Genomic DNA, 18,317 nt, shown 5'->3' with positions numbered 1-18,317 from the left:
GAGGTTCGCGCCAGCGATGTTCCCACATCATGTGATGTTGTTGAACACACCAGCCTCAGCCAAAGGGACACTGAGGATCAGTGTGTTGAATAAAGAGGTATTTCAAAGATTATTTGCATTGTCCTTCGAGCGGAACGGATTATCACCCTGACCGTAATTCGCCGGTTTACCAAATTGAGGCACTTTCTGAGGCTTGGTTTTCATGGAGATTATGTGTTGTCAATCTCCCATCTCAACTCTTGGCTAGCTATGTGAGCTATGCTCGATAGTTCCAGCACTCACCCGGGCTGAAGCTGGGGCGCAACAGTAGCAGCGGAGCCTCTAGCCGACGATCATTTCCGACAGCTCCGTATGGATTTGACGTCGGCATACATCGGTAGTTGATGTTTCTCAAAAGATCGATTACCCGGGATTTCGAAGATGGGGGACCCATGTGACCTTAAACACTTCGTAAAGTAAGTACCTCGTGGACTGCTGTTTTTGAGTTATTATTTGGGTTAATAGTGGTTTGCCATGTTACTACACACAAGTAAGACAAAACATCACTTGCTAGCATGCTAAGTGAAGCCGGGTGCAAAGACCCGAGGGTCCATCATATCCTTGAAAGGAAACAAATAATCAAACTATTTTTGTGCTTTTTCATTAAATTAGAAAAGCAACAGGTTCTCAACGAGACATTAATTGCTTTGACTTCACACATAACCCAGTGATCATAGAGCGATAGCAAAACATCTGCTAACAACAGTAACGTTAGCCTAGTGGCTGCTAGTACAGTGCGAGAGTGGGCTAACCTAGCTAGCATTAGCTACTAATGCTAGTAGAGTTCCGTCTTCGTTTGTGGAACACATTTGTTAACCTCTGCTTCACAACCGAAACACTTACCAAACCTCACACAGGTTGCATTCCTAAGCACATGTGTGTGCTAGTTATCACTAATGACGTAACGTTAAATACTACACAGCACAACAAGAGTTTGCGCTATCTTTTTAAAGATGGCAAACGAAAGCTCTCGGTTAGTGTTAGCTTACACACGTTAGCTTAGCTTTAACTGTTTTCTGATATTCATTTTAAACGAGCATATTAGTCGCAGCCCAGTTAATGCTGTTTGCCAGCCAGCTTACTACTTTTATATAAATATACATGTAGTATGCACATCTCAACCCATTAGCACGCGCTGTTGGTAGGTTTGCTACACATCCTCTAACCTTACTCGCGTTCATAGTGGGTAGGACCGTCCCTTTTTAAAGGCCATATTTAAGCTGGATCCCTTTCTTGCGTACAGGCCATGCTTTGGGTAGTTCCCTAATTAGCCTCTTAACAGTCACGGTTTGTCTTCATTACAGGGGTCGATGTGTTCGTACACACAGATCGCCATTGTAGAGACAGCCTTTGTGCTGTGTAGGCCATCGTCTTACGCTTCAAACGTTAAACGGTACATGTCTGACAATGAGATGCGTGTCCGGAGCTGCATCCATGTTTTTCACCTCCAACCGTGTTATCACCAATACGCTTTACTTTTGGGTGTCACTAAGTCGCAACCAAAGTGACACAACAAGAGACTAGCGGACCAACGAGCTTTGAAAAGGGGGGGAATCCTTGTTCCACTGAAAACCTTTAAATTAGAAGGTGGGACTGGTGATCTTATCTCAGCCACATTGCAAAGGCAGATTACAGGAATCTCAGGGAGCGAAGCATGTGTTTTACTCAAGCCACGCTCTCTACCAAACAGATATATTTAACATGTCACCCTCTATTTGACAATGACAAAATAAATGAAGTTTGTGACAGAGTAGCTGTGAACTTTTGTGAACAAACCAGACTCCGTTCATTGCAACCCTATCTTTCTTTTGTCAGGTGTGGCGTCACTTTGGAGGGCTCATTTCTCTGATTTGGATTATTCTTGACCAGCAGCCTCTTCAGGCCTACTAATCCTAGACGAGTTTCTCAATGGACACTCTGCTCAAATCAGAGATCAGGTATTAGACAGCACAACATGCAACTCACAGTGGGTGTCTTGTATAGAGTAGTATGATATGAAATTGATGAATAATTTTAGTATAGTTTCGAAATCATTTTTCCAATGCAGTCTGTGCAGATACTTCTGGCAATGATTAACTTCTAAAACATCATTATATAAAGCTCATCCCATGCCCGGGCATTGTCAATATTTATGCACTGAAAGTTATTTTTCACTTAACTACAAGAATATCCTCTACAAAATGTCCGTAGCTCTTTTTGTCTTCATATACTTTTTATCCAGCCATAAGTGCCTGTGATAGTATACAATCAAACTCTGCTAAATAAAGAAGATGTACGTATGTATTTTTACATGATCCATATTGCATCATCATTAGGAAAAGAGACATTGTTTAGAGAATTCTTTCCAGTTCCTGTGATCAGGTATCAGTTAACGTCACAATACTTAATTAAATGTTGGATGGCCACAATACTTGCTACTGGATATGTTTTTCAGTGGTGTTTGCAGTTCATGTTTATTAGCTTGAAACATGAAACGGGTTCTTCATTACAGTTGGAAGAACTTATGTTTGAAATGTGAAGTACATTTGCAACATCAAGCTAAAACACAACGTTCTTGCTCTTGCAGGCCTAGTGCTTTAATTATTTGACAGCATATCTGCTTGTTAAAGCCCTTTCTATATCACTGAATGTCACAGCAGACATGTATCAATTTGAAGGTCATAGAGAGAAAAGGAAAAAATAAGATCCCAAAGGATTAAATGACCCAATTATTGCACAGCACTCATATTGAGCCTACCCCGAGGAAGACCCACACTGCAATAGGGCAGACAGATTCACGTTCATCCCATCTTCTTTCCTGTTGATACGGTTTCTCAGTTTTCTCTAATGATTGACCAAACATACTCTATTCTGCCAGAAAACCACATGAACCTAATATTAGAAAGATTAAAGACGGTCTGACCTCCCTTTCAAACTAGCAATTGTTATCTCACACGGCCTTTACTTTTTTAAATTTTCAAACAGCTATTACAAGTAATAATGGATTCAAAATGATTGATTCTGAACCTTTTGTCTAAGCATTGCTTTACTTTTTTCATAATAGTTCAACTGGTACATGGAACTATATCATATAGTTGCAATCAAGGGTTACCATACAAATTCTGATGTGTTTTTGTTTCTGGTGTATGAGGCCATCTCTGCAAAATATGTTGGGTCAAAGGGAAAGACCGTCATCCCCCCCACTTACCTGTCATGCATTGTGGAAATGTCTCCTGTAGGATTAGTCATTTTACTTGGGACAAAGTAACTTACTTGTTACTTGTTCTTCTGAGTTTGTATCTCTATGTGGAAATGCACTTATTGTACGTCGCTTTGGATAAAAGCGTCAGCTAAATGACATGTAATGTAATGTAACAAAGTAGTCAGGTGGTGCAGCAGTTACCTTTACTGATGATGTCAGATCTGGGTTAATCTTCAGTATCAGGGACAGGACACTGATTCTTTCTCATCAGCTTTAATGTTGTAATGCCGCTCCAAGAGGTGTTCAGGGCGCTATTTCACACATACACACAGACTAACCTGCTAAAGGTCAGGCATACCTTTTGCGAGAATTGCAACTTATTTTTAATCGCATACCTCAGGTTTTTGCTGCACCAAAATCCTGCTCTATTGAGTAATGTATCAGCTTTTGAACTGGATTTGGTTTTGCCAACTATTTTTTTTTTAAACTGAGCTGTTTTATTGTCAGACACACGTGGTTAGGCACCAGAGATTCAGATAAAATATAAAAATATTGATTTATCTCTCTGTGTATGTATGTATGTATGTATATATATATATATATATATATATATATATATATATATACATGTATATATCATTCCAATGTTTCATCACTTTGTCATTCTGTTCATATCACTCTTCTCCATATAATTGTCCATACCAAGGTATCGGGCCCCTGGGGGTACTTTAAGTTAATAGCATAACAAATTATGTTTTGAGAATACATTTAGCTGTGATAGTTTTCTTGCAGTAGTTTATTCTCGGGGGCCACAGGGACCTTAGTCGTTAGCCCTTATATTTTCAACTTGTTGGGAGGTTCAGGTTTGAGGTTTCTGCGCTGTATGAGATGTGTAAATTGATTTGTCTTTCATCTCTTCTTTCATGTTACCACGATGTTCTTGCATCACTATAGAGATGAGGGGAGTGGTGCCTCGGTAAGTTTAAATAAAATGGATGACCCCTATATCTGATTCCACTGTTTTCCAAAAAACTAAATTTACAATTGGTCCATTTTTTTTTACTGTAGGTGACGGTGGAGGGCCTATCCCAGGCAGCTCTGATCAAAAGCCTGTCTCCCAGAGTCATGCTATCTAACCATCTCTTGCCTAAGGGGACCAAGATGAAAGTCAATTTGGAAGATCAGGGTCGTCAGAAAGTGTCCTTCAGCTTCGCGCCGACCAAGAAGCACCTGCAGAGCCCATTATTTATCCCTGCCAGTCCCGACAAGTCTACCATTGACCCTAACGCTGCCTCATCACAGTCAACCTCAGACAAAGAAGAACAGAATACAGATACAGAAACTGAGCAAAACCAGACACCCGTGGTGCCAATAATAGCAGAGACACCTTCTCAAACACCAGTCTGCACAGACACCTCACTGAAAACAGACTTGGCTAAATTGCATTTTAAGAAGCAAATTCTCAGTGTGTCCATGACTGAAGAGAAACCATCATTGGTTGTGCCAGAAGAACCTCTCCTTCTCCCTGTTCCTCTTCCATTGGATATTGAGCAGAAAGAAACAAGTCTGACTGAATTCCCAATACCCCAGCCTCAGAATATCATCAGCGTCTGCCCCTCTGACAAAGATCCCATTGAAGCTCCTGAGACGAGGTTAACCCCGAGTCTCAATAAGCCACCTGCTTCCTCAGGAAAGGATGGAGATATTTCCATCAGTGCTGAGCAAGATAGCAAAGTAGATAATAGGAAAACCAGGTCACGATCTGGCTCAGAATCTGATGGAGACCCAATGTCTTCTTGTCGCAAATCAGTGGAATCTAAAAGCAAAAGAAACTCTGATAGCAGAAGCAAAGAGTTGAAAAAGTCTTCTTCTGGTTCACATTTGGAGGGAAAGGAAAAAAGTTCCTCCAAGCGGTCAGAGAATCACGAAAGGTCTTCTAGTTACTCCAAATCAGACCGTGATTCCAGACACGCATCCTCACGTTCATCTCGGTCTGACAAAGATCGCAGACGGTCCAGGTCTAGATCACGTTCTAGATCAAGAGGTTCACGAACAAGTTCATCTCACTCCAGGACAGAGAGATCCCAAGGCGACAGAAGATCCCGCTCTGAAAGGTCATACTACCATGATTCCGATAGAAGATCCCATCGGAGTTCTCCGCGGAGAGAGCGAAGACGCTCTCGCTCTCGCACAGACAGAGCCCGAGACAGTTCGGACTCCGAGGATGACCAACGGAAGACCAGGACCAGGACAAGTGATTCTAGTAGGTTGTCCGCCCATTCAAGCTCACATAAAGATTCCAAATCATCTTCCTACTCGAAATCTGAGAAAGCCTCTAAATCAGTGGATTCTCCCCACTCGTCGGAGTTGGATAAAAGAACACAACTGTCAAAGTCAGAAAGGACTTCAAAGCGACTCTCGGATTCTGATTCACAGCGCAAGTGCTCTCCTGATCTGGACCCCGGTTACCGTAAATCCAGCACCCGTTACAAGCCAGAGACCAGCAGCAAATCCTCTTCTTCCAGCGTGCATGGCCACTCTCAAACATATGAGAAACGGCAAAAAAACAGCTCCAGTGATACTGAGGCAGATCCCAAGGGAAAAAACCAGGCCTCTAACAAAGGCTGTGGGTCGGAGGAGAACTGTAAAAGCCCACTGGAGAAACCCAGCAAGCCAGACTCGAAGGAGACGGTGCCTTCTAGATCGCAGAAAACCGGCACGATACATGATAGACAATCAAAGGACACATTTCACGCTTCTGGTGAAGCACCGCCATGTGCAAACGCCACAGAATCAGGTTCTGTGTGTGAGAAGGGAAAATCTATATCCCAACAAGTTGAAACTGAACATTGTAATAAGGATTTTAAGGAGATTGTCTCATGCACTGATAGGAGTTTGCACGAGTTGTCACCCAAGAGATCAAAAGAAACTAAATCGGATCATGAAGTTGAGACCTCAGCTTTACCTCTAAGTGAAAGTCTAAAGCATGCAAATGAAGCCCTGGAAAACGTGACCAATGTGAAGTATGTTCAACCAGATGTGAACTCAAATGCAGCTGTCTTAAATCATTGTGTTAATAATTATAGTAGTATAACATTCACCCAGGACAGGAAGGTTATTGACTGTTTGCTCAGGCCCAAATATTTAATTGACACAGCTGAAATACCTGTCACCCTCGATGGCCAGCAGAACACGAGCCCCGAGATGGTTAAAGTCGACAAGCCGCCTGGGGCTACTTTACCACTCGTATTTGATTCCCCGCGTCTTGAATCTGAGGGGATGCTGAAACTTGAACAGCAAAATTTGATTACTGTTAAGAATAACAGCAGAACCACCAAAAAGTCCCGATGGGATATTGTCGGGCAGGACTCCCCAGAGAGTGATAATTCACTAAGGACCCCTTGTACAGAGAGTAAGCCCGGTACAACAAAAATTATCTCTGTCAAGAAAATGGAGTTTTCTAAAGACAATATTCAACATGACGTTATGGATTATATTCAGCCAGAAGATGAAACACATTCCATATTGGTTAAGCAGACTGAGATCTCTAAGCAGGACGTTGGCTCAGACGGCAAATTCATGACCGATAAATACAAAGACCAAAGTCAGCCTTCACAAGCGAGCACCAGCATCGGCCACTGTCACTTAAAACAGAGTGTTCCTCAAAAATTGAAGACGGATGAGCATCTCCACCTAAACGAAACCTCACAGGCCGACAAAACTACAAAGATGCAGAGCTGGAATGGTGACGATCATGAAGACAGGTCCACGGACAGCTCTCACAAAAACAAATTGGGTAAGACAGCGTTGCTTAATCAGCATCCATTGGGAGAACAGAGTGAGGTCAGTGACAGTGACAACTCTGAATACGACTCTGATTGCGGCGAGGCTATCAAACGATTGCACTCGGTGGTGGTGGTGCCAAAGAATTCTTCCCTAACAATGGATTCACATGACAGGGGAGCCTTTTCATGCGGTCTAACGAGTAGTTCTGCACAGCGGGATGTGAATATCAATGAAATCCCAAACCCAGGCACACAACCAATCCAGGGGAGTTCCGCCGCGTTCATGGAGAGTAGCGCTCCAAATGCCGCTGTTAACGAACCGTCCCCGAGCAGCATGTTGTGTCAATCCCAGAGTAATATGATCGATAGCACCAGTCATTTGGAGAGTTCCAGGTCCGTCAGTGCGGCTTACACGGCTTACACGCCGGCTGTCACTGGCGCCCATAGCAGTGGCGCAGACCCCGCCCACGGCCTTGATGGCTCCAGACTGTGCGAGCAAGGGCACAAACCGCATAACGTAAGCAGCAGAGCGGAAAGGCCGTACTCTCACTTCCAACATGATGGTTGCTCAAATGCTGACAACATCAATGACAGGAATGGAGTGCGCCTGGGTTGGGATTTTTTGCAGTCAGAGCAGCCCAGTAGTACATACCAGCAGCCTGATAGCAGTCATGGGCCTCAGATGGCCAACACTAAACTGACCGAAACCTCTCTCAAGGAACAGGAGCACAGGCTGAGTAATGCCGCCTGGAACCACCAGCCCTCCGACACACAGACTAGCAGACCACCCTACCTCCACGTTCATGGACATTATCCGGATCCCACGGGTGAAATTCAACCCGACTCTCTCACTAATGACCAGGACGACTACAGTGGGGACAAACCGTCGGACCTCGGTAAAGCCGCTGTTGAAGGCAGTCTTCCTCCTGGGTCGTCAAGCTTCGTACAAGGGCACGAAATCAGCAGCAACAGCAGGGGCTCCGCTGTACCGGACCCCCCAAGAGAAGAGCATTTCAGGCCGCACAGAGGTCGGGGCCCTCCCAAGAAAAGGCGGCCGGAGATCGAGTCGGATTCGGACAACGAGGCGGAAGCTGGGCCCGCAGGCAAAAGGGAGCGTCAAGGGGACGCCGACACCCCCAAGGGAAGCCACGTCAAAGCCGAGGTGCAGCGTCCGACGCTCAACCTGCGAGACTTTCGCGATGGCAGCAGATGGAAAGAGTTTGCCAGGTCCAAGAAGATGCCGCCTTACTTTGACTTGATTGAGGAAAACATGTATCTGACTGAGAGGTGAGTTGTCGTATGAACAGGACAAACTATTCAGTTTTTGCAAACATCTTTGACAGTCTTATCATTTTTTTTTGTTTTTTTTACAGAAAGAAGAGCAAATCTCACCGAGATATCAAGAGAATGCAATGTGAATGCCCGGTGCTGCCGAGAGAGGAGCGTTCAAGGGGAGTATTGGCGTGCGGGGAGGACTGTTTAAACCGGCTGCTGATGATTGAGTGGTGAGTAGGTTATTAGAGAGAAAGTTGTGTCACCATCTAACACTGCGATGTTTCTATATTAAACAAACCCTCTTCACACACTTTCATCTGATTGACAACCACCTGTGTTGCTTCAACAAGCCTGTATACAGTAGGTTGTGAAACCTGTGAAGTTTATGTTTTGAACTAGTTGTTTTTATTGTGTTGTTCTCGTTCAGCTCCTCGCGGTGCCTGAACGGAGCCTACTGCTCAAACCGACGCTTTCAGATGAGACAACATGCAGACTTCGAGGTCATCCTGACAGAAGACAAGGGCTGGGGTCTGCGAGCAGCCAGAGACTTGACTCCGTAAGCAATTTAGCCTTTTTTTGTTTTTGCATGTAACATTACAATAATCACAAAGTAATAGTAATTGCGGCACTACCTACTTCATTTTTTTCTTGTTTTGTTGTATGTTTAATTCAATTTCAGAAACACCTTTGTGCTGGAATACTGCGGAGAGGTATTGGACCACAAGGAGTTCAAAACACGGGTGAAAGAATATGCTCGCAACAAGAACATCCACTACTACTTCATGTCTCTAAAGAATAATGAGGTTAGGAATATGTTGATATCTAAACTAACATCTGGCTTAATGATTCAGGTAAACTGATGGTCCACATTGTATTATGTCTCTTTAGATCATTGATGCAACACTGAAGGGTAACTGCTCCCGATTTATGAACCATAGCTGCGAGCCCAACTGCGAGACCCAGAAGGTACAAGTGGCAAAATGAACAATATTTTTTCAGGTTGACTTACTGAAAGCTGACTTGCTTGACCATGATTTTCATCTCAATCCAGTGGACTGTCAATGGCCAGCTTAGAGTTGGGTTCTTCACCTCCAAGACGGTACCTGCCGGAAGTGAACTGACGTTTGATTACCAGTTCCAGAGATATGGGTACTGTTTTGTCTTTTTCTCCACACCTGTGTTTGTGCTGCCTTTGTTGGTGTTAAAGGTTGGAAAACAGTTACATATTAATGTTTCCCCTTGATCTTTTTCTTTAATATTGTCTTACAGCAAAGAAGCACAGAAATGCTTCTGTGGAACCCCCAGCTGCCGAGGCTTCCTGGGTGGGGAGAACAGAGTCAGTGTTCGGGCAGCTGGAGGGAAGATGAAGAAAGACCGCAGCCGAAAGAATGCCCTCACTACGGTTTGTGCCTTCAGTCATATTTCAGTGTGTCTCCTCATGGGTTTACATCTGGCTGCCAGTAATGTGGTTACGAATGTCTCTCCGTCTAAAAGACAATTTATTCAAGACGAACACTTTATTTTTGACGACAACCTCACTGTCTTTTCTCAGGTTGATGAGGAACTGGAGGCGTTATTGGAGAACGGAGAAGGCCTATATGATGAGAAACAGGTGGTGGCGCTCTGCAGGCTTATGGTCCGAGTGGAAACCATGGAGCAGAAACTCATCTGTTTCAAGCTCATACAAGTACGACCTGAGTGGTTGATGTCTGTTTTATATGGTATTTGCAATTATCATTTGTGTCAAGTACCACATATGTTTGTGTCACATAGGACACTCAAAATCCATCATGCCTGAAGCAGTTCCTGGACCATCACGGGTTGTCTTTGCTGTGGATCTTCATGGTGGAGCTTTCCGAAGCTAAAGGCAACAGTGCCAATAACATCAAACTGCAGTTAGAGGTGACATAAAACATTCATGATGTTGCATCTCCCTGAAACAACAAGCAATTTGAAACTTACACAGCGTGGAAGTTCAAATACGTGGTTCCGAATCGCCACTAATATACGATTGTGTTTACAGATTATGAAGACCTTGGCTGTGCTGCCTATCCCCACTAAGAACATGTTGGAGGAGAGCAGAGTCCTTAGCTTCATCCAGCGATGGGCTCAGACAAAAGCTCTCCCCCACCCTGCTGAGATGGATGGCTACTCCAGTGAGAACACCTCCCGTGCTCAAACCCCCCTGAACACCCCTGACGGGTCCTCCACCAAACAGGGACCAGAATTGGATGGGGACACCTCCAAACCGGCTGTGTACCGCCGCCTTAAAATAATCAGTGAAAACAGTCTGGACAGTGCGCTCTCCGACGCCAGCAAAGCATCCGATGGGAAGGAAGAAGAGGAGGAGGAGGAGGACGACGACGACGATGACGATGAGGAAGAAGACAAATCCTCGAATTCAGAACTTCCGGATGGCAAACAGTTGAAGGAGGAGCCTGTCTGCGAAGCTGTCGATCCAACCAAAGGAACGATAGAAGAATCTGTGAAAGTGGAGGGTCCGATCAACGGGCAGGAAGAGGAAGAGACAGGGATGAGTTTAAGCAGTCAACAACAACCCCAAACTGAGGAGGTACAAGAAAAAAACGAGCTAGATTTGGAGAAGGATATTGAGATGAAAGCAGACATGAGTGAAGGTCAATTGGGTGAACTTGAGGGACCAAAAGAGCCTAGTGAAGAACAGGAGTGTGGGGAGGAGCAGGCCCCTCAGCCAGTGACAGAAAAGGCCGAACTGGAAGGAGACAAACCTACTGTTGAAGTTCTTGAGCCAGAGAATCACTCTATCCGCACGGATGTTGCTGATCTTCCCCCTGAAGGACCTTCAGACAATAAGGAGCCCCAGGCAGAGACGCAAGAAGCTGAGAAGCCTCCTCCTCGCGGTGAGGAGCAACCTGGCGTATCTACCAGCGATGCAGCCCCATGCTCAGAGACCACCGAGGCCAATGTGCCCTGCGAGGTCATTGCGACTGCCGGGGACCCATCTGTGATAGGAACTCCTTCTCAAGACGAGGAGGAAGGTGTCTCCGATGTGGAGAGTGAGAGGAGTCAGGAGCCCACCCTCAGTGCATTGGACATTGGTGGCATGGCAGCCAGGCTTCTGGACAGCTGGAAGGATTTGAAGGTGAGCTCAAACAGATTCCCTTTTTAAAGGCACACCTTGTGAAACATGCTCTCTGCAAACTGTCATTTTCTGGAGTTTGACCTAAAGCTTGTGCTCACCCTTTCAGGAGGTATACCGAATACCAAAAAAGAGTCAGGTGGAGAAGGAAACTACTGGTAAGTTTAAATCCCATGCTAGCCTCCGGCCATAGTTTGTGTTCCATTTAGTTTTTGGCTAAAGTATCTAAAGTAACTTCTCTCCCAGATCGCAGCAGAGATCGAGACACAGCTTTGACGCCGCGCACAGCTTCTGGTAGCCGAGAACGTGAAAGGGAGCGCGATAAGGACCGGGATCGCGACAGAGACCGAGATTATGACAGGGACAGGGATCGAGACAGGGATCGAGACTGGGACAGGGAAAGAGACCGAGACCGGGACCGAGAGAGAGAGCGGGACCGAGAGCGGGAGCGGGAGCGAGACCGCGACAGAGTCTCTGACAAAACGCCACAACGTAGCACCGAGAGACGGAGGAGACGCTCTGGTTCACCACCCCCGTCCTATGAGAGGAGCAGCCGACGCACTGAAGAACGGTGAGAATTTCTGTGATCGGGGGAACGTTATGGACGGTCTTCAATGCATCACTGTCAACATCATCAGATTAGTCATATCGTACTAATCCAAACTGTGTTCTCTGGACTTCTAAGGTTTGACACATCTAACAGCAGCAAGACACGGGGCAAGGAGCGCAACAAACTTTCCACGGAGGAGCGCAGAAAGTTGTTTGAGCAGGAGGTCGCTCAGCGGGAAGCCCTGAAACAACAGCAACAACAACAACAACAACAGCTTCAGCAGCAGCAGCAGCAGCAGCAGCTTCAACAGCAGCAAGAGCTGCAGCAACAACAACAGCAGCAGCAACAACAACAACAACAACAACAGCAGCTCCAGCTCCAGACTATGGCTTATGACCCGGCTCTGGCTTATGTATCCAGCGCCGGCTTCATTACGTACCCTCCTGGGTATCCCATCCAGACCTTTGTGGACCCTACCAACCCCAATGCAGGCAAAGTTCTGCTTCCTACCCCTGCGGTTGAGCCCGCGCTGAGCTACGAAGAGACGCCTCCTCAGCGTCTTCTCTCCGACCTGGCGCTGTCCTCTCCATCCTCCACCTCTCAGGCCACTCCCGTTCCCGCTCTTTCGCAGCACATCGCCACCACCGACCTCGCCGCCAGCAACCCGCCGCAGTATACCCAGCCAGCTGTAGCAACTCAGGACGCGGGCGTAGCCGTCCTCGCCGTGCCCGCCCAGGTGGCCCCTCAGGTACAGAGCCAGCAGAGCTACACCACCCTCTGGGACCCCACCACGCAGCAGGCGGTGACTGTGCAGACGCAGCCTGCACAGCAGTACGCCGCGGCCCCAGCACCGCCTCAGACACAGACCGCCATCTATTACCAGGGTCAGCCCTGCCAAACCATCTACAGCATCCCCACTGCCTACCCACAAGCCAGCGCTCCCGTCATACAGGTAGGGAGCATCATATCTGCTGTGGATTTTGCTATGTTTAAGTGTTGAAAAGCATAGATATATTTGCTGTTGACGTGTAAAACTTTTAACAGCATCAAATGTTTGTGGTCTGTCTTCATATGTTACAGTAATAGTAGTATAATTTTCCTAACCCGTTTAGTGTTTTTAAGCTTTAAACAGAAGCAAATTAATAAAGTTGGGTGTGGAATAGAGAGATATAATTGTATGACTCTGTTGTGTACGATGAATTGTTTACTGACTTCTGAATGTCCGTAGTAACTGTGTAATCTGACTTGGATTTTGTGTTCCTGAAGGCGTACACTGAACCCACAGCGAGCTACCTGCACGGCCAGCCTGTGTATCCTGGCCATCAGCAGGGCGTAGTGGTGCAGCAGGGAGGCACAGTCACCACCATTGTCACATCCCAAACAGTCCAACAGGTAATTCGTCATTCATACCCACTTGGTGTCTAGAATTCACCCCATGTATCCCCTCCGGTCATAAAGGATCCACATCTTTAATTTGTGTTGGAACATTGTGAAAACTAGAAAACACAAACCGCTTCATGTTCACCAACAAAAATGTTCTGTCTTTCATCATAACAACGCGGATAACAGTTTTTCAATGTTTTCTGCTATCACCCACCATTTCCCGTTGTCACGGTCCGTTTGAACATCCGATATTTTACAAAATAAAAAAGCTGGTCTATCATCGCACGCAAAGCGTGTAAAATAAAGCAAACTATTATGAATTCAACACAAAGTACTTGAATTCACAGTAAACCTTCTATTATTATAATTGCAGAAATAAAATTAAAACAACTCAACTTCCAGTGTTGTCATGGCAACGTATGTGTTGGTCAGCGTCAGCTACACCCTAAACGAAATGGATGATTGTAAAGAACAGTTTATTTTTATATTCTTGACCAGCGAAAGGTTTCTTTATACCAGTGCTGCAGTCACTGTTTTCAGGGATGCGTTAATATAGTTTATTATTAAGTCTCTGCTTTGGGTTCTTCAGAGATTCCAATTATGATTTATATGATTCCACGCTAATGGATTGTCTCTGTGTTGCCACAAGGGGGTAGTATACATCTAAATTATTCAGCTTTTTCTAGCAATGGTACAAATAATATGAAACAAATAATGAAAAGCACTCAATGGGGAGTATTCTAAAAGAGTCTAAATGCTACCCAGTCATCTGACTATTATAAATTGAAGTGAGTCTTGTTATTTCTCCTAACAAAATCCAGAAGTATAAAAGAATTTTCATTTCTTCTAATCTCCAGGAAATGATTGTACCCAACAATGTGATAGACCTTCCTCCCCCCTCCCCCCCCAAACCCAAAACCATCGTCCTACCTCCCAATTGGAAAGTGGCCCGTGATCCCGAGGGCAAGATCTACTACTACCACATAGCCACAAGGTAGGTGTTGCTGTGAAGTGTGTTTATCCAGCTAGAACTTCCCTGTTTGACATGTCTCCCCTCGTTGCATCAGGCAAACACAGTGGGACCCTCCGACCTGGGATGGCTGCAGTGACAACACTAGTGTGGACCATGAATCTGAGATGGACCTGGGAACCCCCACCTACGATGAGAATCCTTCCAAGGTAAGCGCTTTGCAGCAAAGTGGGCCTCGCTTTTTGTTTGTTTCTCAGGAATTGTGTGCGGCCATGCAGGACATGTTTATAGTGTTTGTTCCTTCAAGTAATTGAAGATGCTGCACAAGAGATTACTTGCAGCTGTGTCTCAAAGAGGGAGGTCCGGGGGGGGATGCAACCTCTGGACCACACTGTATTCGGCTAGTGTTATGCGCCCGTCGATGACTCGCAAAATGGCTTTGTCAGGATCTACATGGAGACAAAGGCTTGTGGAGTTATACCACTCACTCCACCCCTTGCTCAGCTGTCTGTCCCATAGCCTCGAGGCCACAAGGGCGGGGGAGGGGAGGCTCAGCGCCTTCCTCTGCCCCATTTGTTTTTCCCATGCTGACTTTGAGGATAATAGAAACCATGTGGAGGACCCAGCTTTTATTTCTCTGCGGTTTCTGGTTTTACAGTTCAACTACGCGAGTCTCCCCTTTGTCTTTTCTCAAAAAAGATGTAAAAGCGGTGGAGAAAAATGAGCATCAAAGGACTGAACTAGGGAGAGCTATGTTTTTCATGCAATGTTTCCCGCCACCAACAGCTACGAGGTCATGAGCCGTTTCCCGGCAGCGCGTGTTTGCAATGGCGGCATTCACATCCAGCACTGTAGCACAAGCTCCGCCCACATTTAGGTCTTTCTGGATTCCTTTCGTTGACACCCTTCATGTGACTCCTCTGCGCTTTGCAGTGGTACAGGCAGTCAGCTGTTTGCCTGCTTGCCTTTGTTGTAGAAGGCTGTGGCGGCCAGAGAGGCAGCATCCTGGCAGGATATCCCTGCTTTGTGTCAAGTAGCTGGTGAGCAGGCGCTGCTGGAAGCCCACTGACCTTGATCGTTACTGCCCAGCAGCCAGTTGCCATGTTTGATTGAGCTGATGCACATGTGTGGCCTGTCATTGAAAATGACTCTGCTAGGTTATGTTACTATGATATGGAAGGACTGTCTTCCTCTATCACTAAGAAAGTGTTTTAATCATCTCATCCGTCTCTTCTGTTACGTCGGTACAGTTTTCCACAAAGACGGCTGAAGCAGACACTTCCAGTGAGCTGGCTAAAAAGAGTAAAGAGACATTTCGCAAAGAGGTAAGTCTTTTATTATTATTTCGTTTTTATTATTCCAAACCTCTTGTAGCCACCCATGCAGTTTTGTATTTGTTTGAATGTATTCTTCTATTTCAAACAATTTTTTTTCCTTCTGTCTGTTTGTTACTCAGATGTCCCAGTTCATAGTGCAATGTCTAAATCCTTTTCGGAAACCAGACTGCAAACTTGGACGCATCAGCAACACAGAAGATTTCAAACACCTGGCGAGGAAGGTAAAATTCAACAATTCAATGTTCACGCGTCTTGCTTGGACCTCCATCAATGCAGAGGTTGGGAGCCTTTCCTTGGCCTCTTCGGAGTCACAGCACAATTAAAGTAGTGGTCAGCGTTGAACTTTAACATAAACGTTTTCAAAGTTTCCCTAACCAGAACTAAATTATCTCATAAATTAGTCTTCCAGCAAAACGTTTTTGTATTTTGCTTGCAGAGGAGACCAAGTAAAACATTGTAAATGTAAACTATTATCTCCCTCTCCTTTTGTATCACTCATTCCTTTCTAAAAGCGCTTTTCACCCGGGGATTCTTCAAAAGGGAAGCATTCCTTTTTTCTTTTTTTCCTGGTTGGACCATGGATTCTGAATGTAGGGGGTTGTTTGCACATACCACGACTCTGAGGACACCGGTACAATAAACTGAAGGAAGAGTTGGGCTTTGCTCATTTATATTGCATTTGATTGTCTACAATTATAAAGGACAAAGTCCCTAAAAGACAATTAACCACCCAACCTCTCTACTACCGCTTATATAAGTTACAATGATAGAATTGATTACAGTGTTGGTACAAATAATATGTCTAACCCCTTTCCTCTCCTGCCCCCATCCCTCTAGCTAACTCACGGAGTTATGAACAAGGAGTTGAAAGCTTGCAATAATCCAGAGGACCTTGAGTGTAACGAGAACGTGAAGCACAAGACCAAGGAGTACATCAAGAAGTACATGCAGCGATTTGGCACTGTGTACAGGCCCAAGGAGGACACAGAGGTGTACTAGCCTCAGAAGCCTCAGATGTTACACTCGTCCCACTCAAACACGGGAGAAGCACAGATTTGCCTTTCCATTCACTCCTTTTATGTGTGTACTGGCCGCCCTGAGCCACAAAGTAGTTTCTTATGCATATTTTTGACTACGAATTGCACTGCTGCAGACAGAAGCTCTCCATGCCGCGTGCATCACGAAGGAGCCATGTTCTCGACACAGACGGAGACACAAAGCTCCGGGTGCAGTGATCTCATAGGACGACACTGCGGGGTGCTACAGAGACTAGTGTTTTCACTAACTGTTTGTTTGATTTTAAACTTTTCTGTTTTTTTTTTCAGTTGTGGCTCTTAAATGTTCCTGAGATGATCACCTCAATTCCACTTTTTAAACTCTTCTAGCCCTGAACGAGTATTACTCAATGGAATCAGCTTTGGTATCATATTTATCAGAGTCTCTTTGTCACTTGTCACTGTTTGAAAATGGATCAATGATAAAACGGTCCAGTTTTTTTTCCCCTCCCACTTCCTTTTTCATATGCACGCTTCAAACCCCCCCCCCTCCCCCCTCGACACTGACTCTATCTGGTGCTGCTTTTAACTGGGCTGTGGAGATCCAAGCTTCCGCTCCTCAAACCCTGCCTTCTTAACCACAGGACTTTGGAGCCTCTGTTGTTTTATGAATGCATGATGCCGGCTGAGGTTTGAGTGGTATCTGGAAAATTCTGACATTTTTCATGACTTCTGCTTTGTGTAATAAGCCCTCCCTGCGATGAGCTTTCACTCACAACACACTTAGGGATCAGCCAATAACTAGAAGGTTGGCACGGCGATGAGTACGTCTTTTATGAATTAATGTATTATAACGGGTGCAGGGTTTCAATGCCATGTTTGATGTGCTTTTTTCCAGTCCAACCCAATCACCAATATCATTTTGGTCTGACCGGTTTCCTCTTACCAGATTATTGCTGAAAATGATGGTTGTAGCATTGCGGTTTTAATAGTTCTAAACATTATATGTTTTGGTTCTTTTTTATCACAGTTAGTCACTTAGGCCGGCCTTGCTCCACCAACTCGCTCATTTGACTTCCAGGATTTTTACAGTTTTCAACATTGATTCATGAGCATTGGGTCACCGATCTGTTGCAGCTTGTTGAAATGCATTAAACTAATTTTCAACATATGTATATTGGTTTATATGTGAATATATTGAATAATAGTTTTGGGAATGTTTAAACAACAGACACTTTGTAAGAGGACTATCATTTCATTGAAAGTGTAAATATTGTGTAAAATTACAAAAGCTGTATGCAGGGGAGTCGGGTCGGGAGCACAGGGGGCCGACCCACTTGTCCTCAGCAGCTCAGCCCTCCTGATGCAGTTCCCTCATCGTTCTGTCGAACTAAGGACCCCCCGACTCACAGCCCTCTATTTTATTTCAGTGGTGGGAAATGTTTTCAAGTTTTTTTTCTGTTCCAGTTATTTTTCTATGTACAAAATAAGTTTCACCCTACTCGACTGTAAGTATCGTGTAAGCACATTGTCATACCGACTGTACAAACATTTTAAAAGATAATAAAACATTTTGTAAAATGATACACGTTTCTCAGCTGTGCGTTTGACTCAATCAGATCCCAGCGAACGCGATCGAGGCCTCAGATACGAGCTCCTCCGCTGAGCATTTTGGGATAGATCG

General features: G+C 45.1%; 1 protein-coding gene across 2 annotated transcripts; it reads left to right on the top strand.

Moving 5' to 3' along the window:
* The first annotated feature begins 279 nt into the window (after positions 1-279).
* Positions 280-18,217, top strand: setd2 (SET domain containing 2, histone lysine methyltransferase). Of its 2 annotated transcripts, XM_037454370.2 has the most exons (22): positions 280-455; positions 1,855-1,976; positions 4,175-4,196; positions 4,289-8,292; positions 8,379-8,510; positions 8,708-8,836; positions 8,960-9,083; positions 9,169-9,246; positions 9,332-9,429; positions 9,550-9,682; positions 9,833-9,967; positions 10,054-10,182; positions 10,304-11,401; positions 11,508-11,556; positions 11,645-11,969; positions 12,084-12,900; positions 13,215-13,340; positions 14,189-14,325; positions 14,399-14,510; positions 15,552-15,626; positions 15,758-15,859; positions 16,476-18,217. In XM_037454370.2, exons 2-22 carry the CDS (start codon positions 1,948-1,950, stop codon positions 16,635-16,637), a joined length of 8,016 nt encoding a protein of 2,671 aa, XP_037310267.2. In that variant the 5' UTR covers positions 280-455; positions 1,855-1,947; the 3' UTR covers positions 16,638-18,217. The 2 variants fall into 2 exon arrangements, with proteins under 2 accessions (XP_037310267.2, XP_037310266.2); XM_037454369.2 differs by lacking the exon at positions 1,855-1,976.
* The last annotated feature ends 100 nt before the right edge of the window (positions 18,218-18,317 follow it).

This window comes from Pungitius pungitius, chromosome 11 (genome assembly GCF_949316345.1).
Source record: "Pungitius pungitius chromosome 11, fPunPun2.1, whole genome shotgun sequence".
In the NCBI taxonomy this organism is placed as follows: domain Eukaryota; kingdom Metazoa; phylum Chordata; class Actinopteri; order Perciformes; family Gasterosteidae; genus Pungitius; species Pungitius pungitius.
This window is presented reverse-complemented; position numbering and strand designations above follow the sequence as displayed.

Bases quoted from the DNA above. Each gene is read 5' to 3' on its own strand.
- setd2 (XM_037454369.2), top strand. From the start codon at position 421: ATGGGGGACCCATGTGACCTTAAACACTTCGTAAA. The intron at 8,293-8,378 runs GTGAGTTGTCGT...TTTTTTTTACAG, and splicing joins AACATGTATCTGACTGAGAG to AAAGAAGAGCAAATCTCACC. The intron at 13,341-14,188 runs GTAATTCGTCAT...TCTAATCTCCAG, and splicing joins CATCCCAAACAGTCCAACAG to GAAATGATTGTACCCAACAA.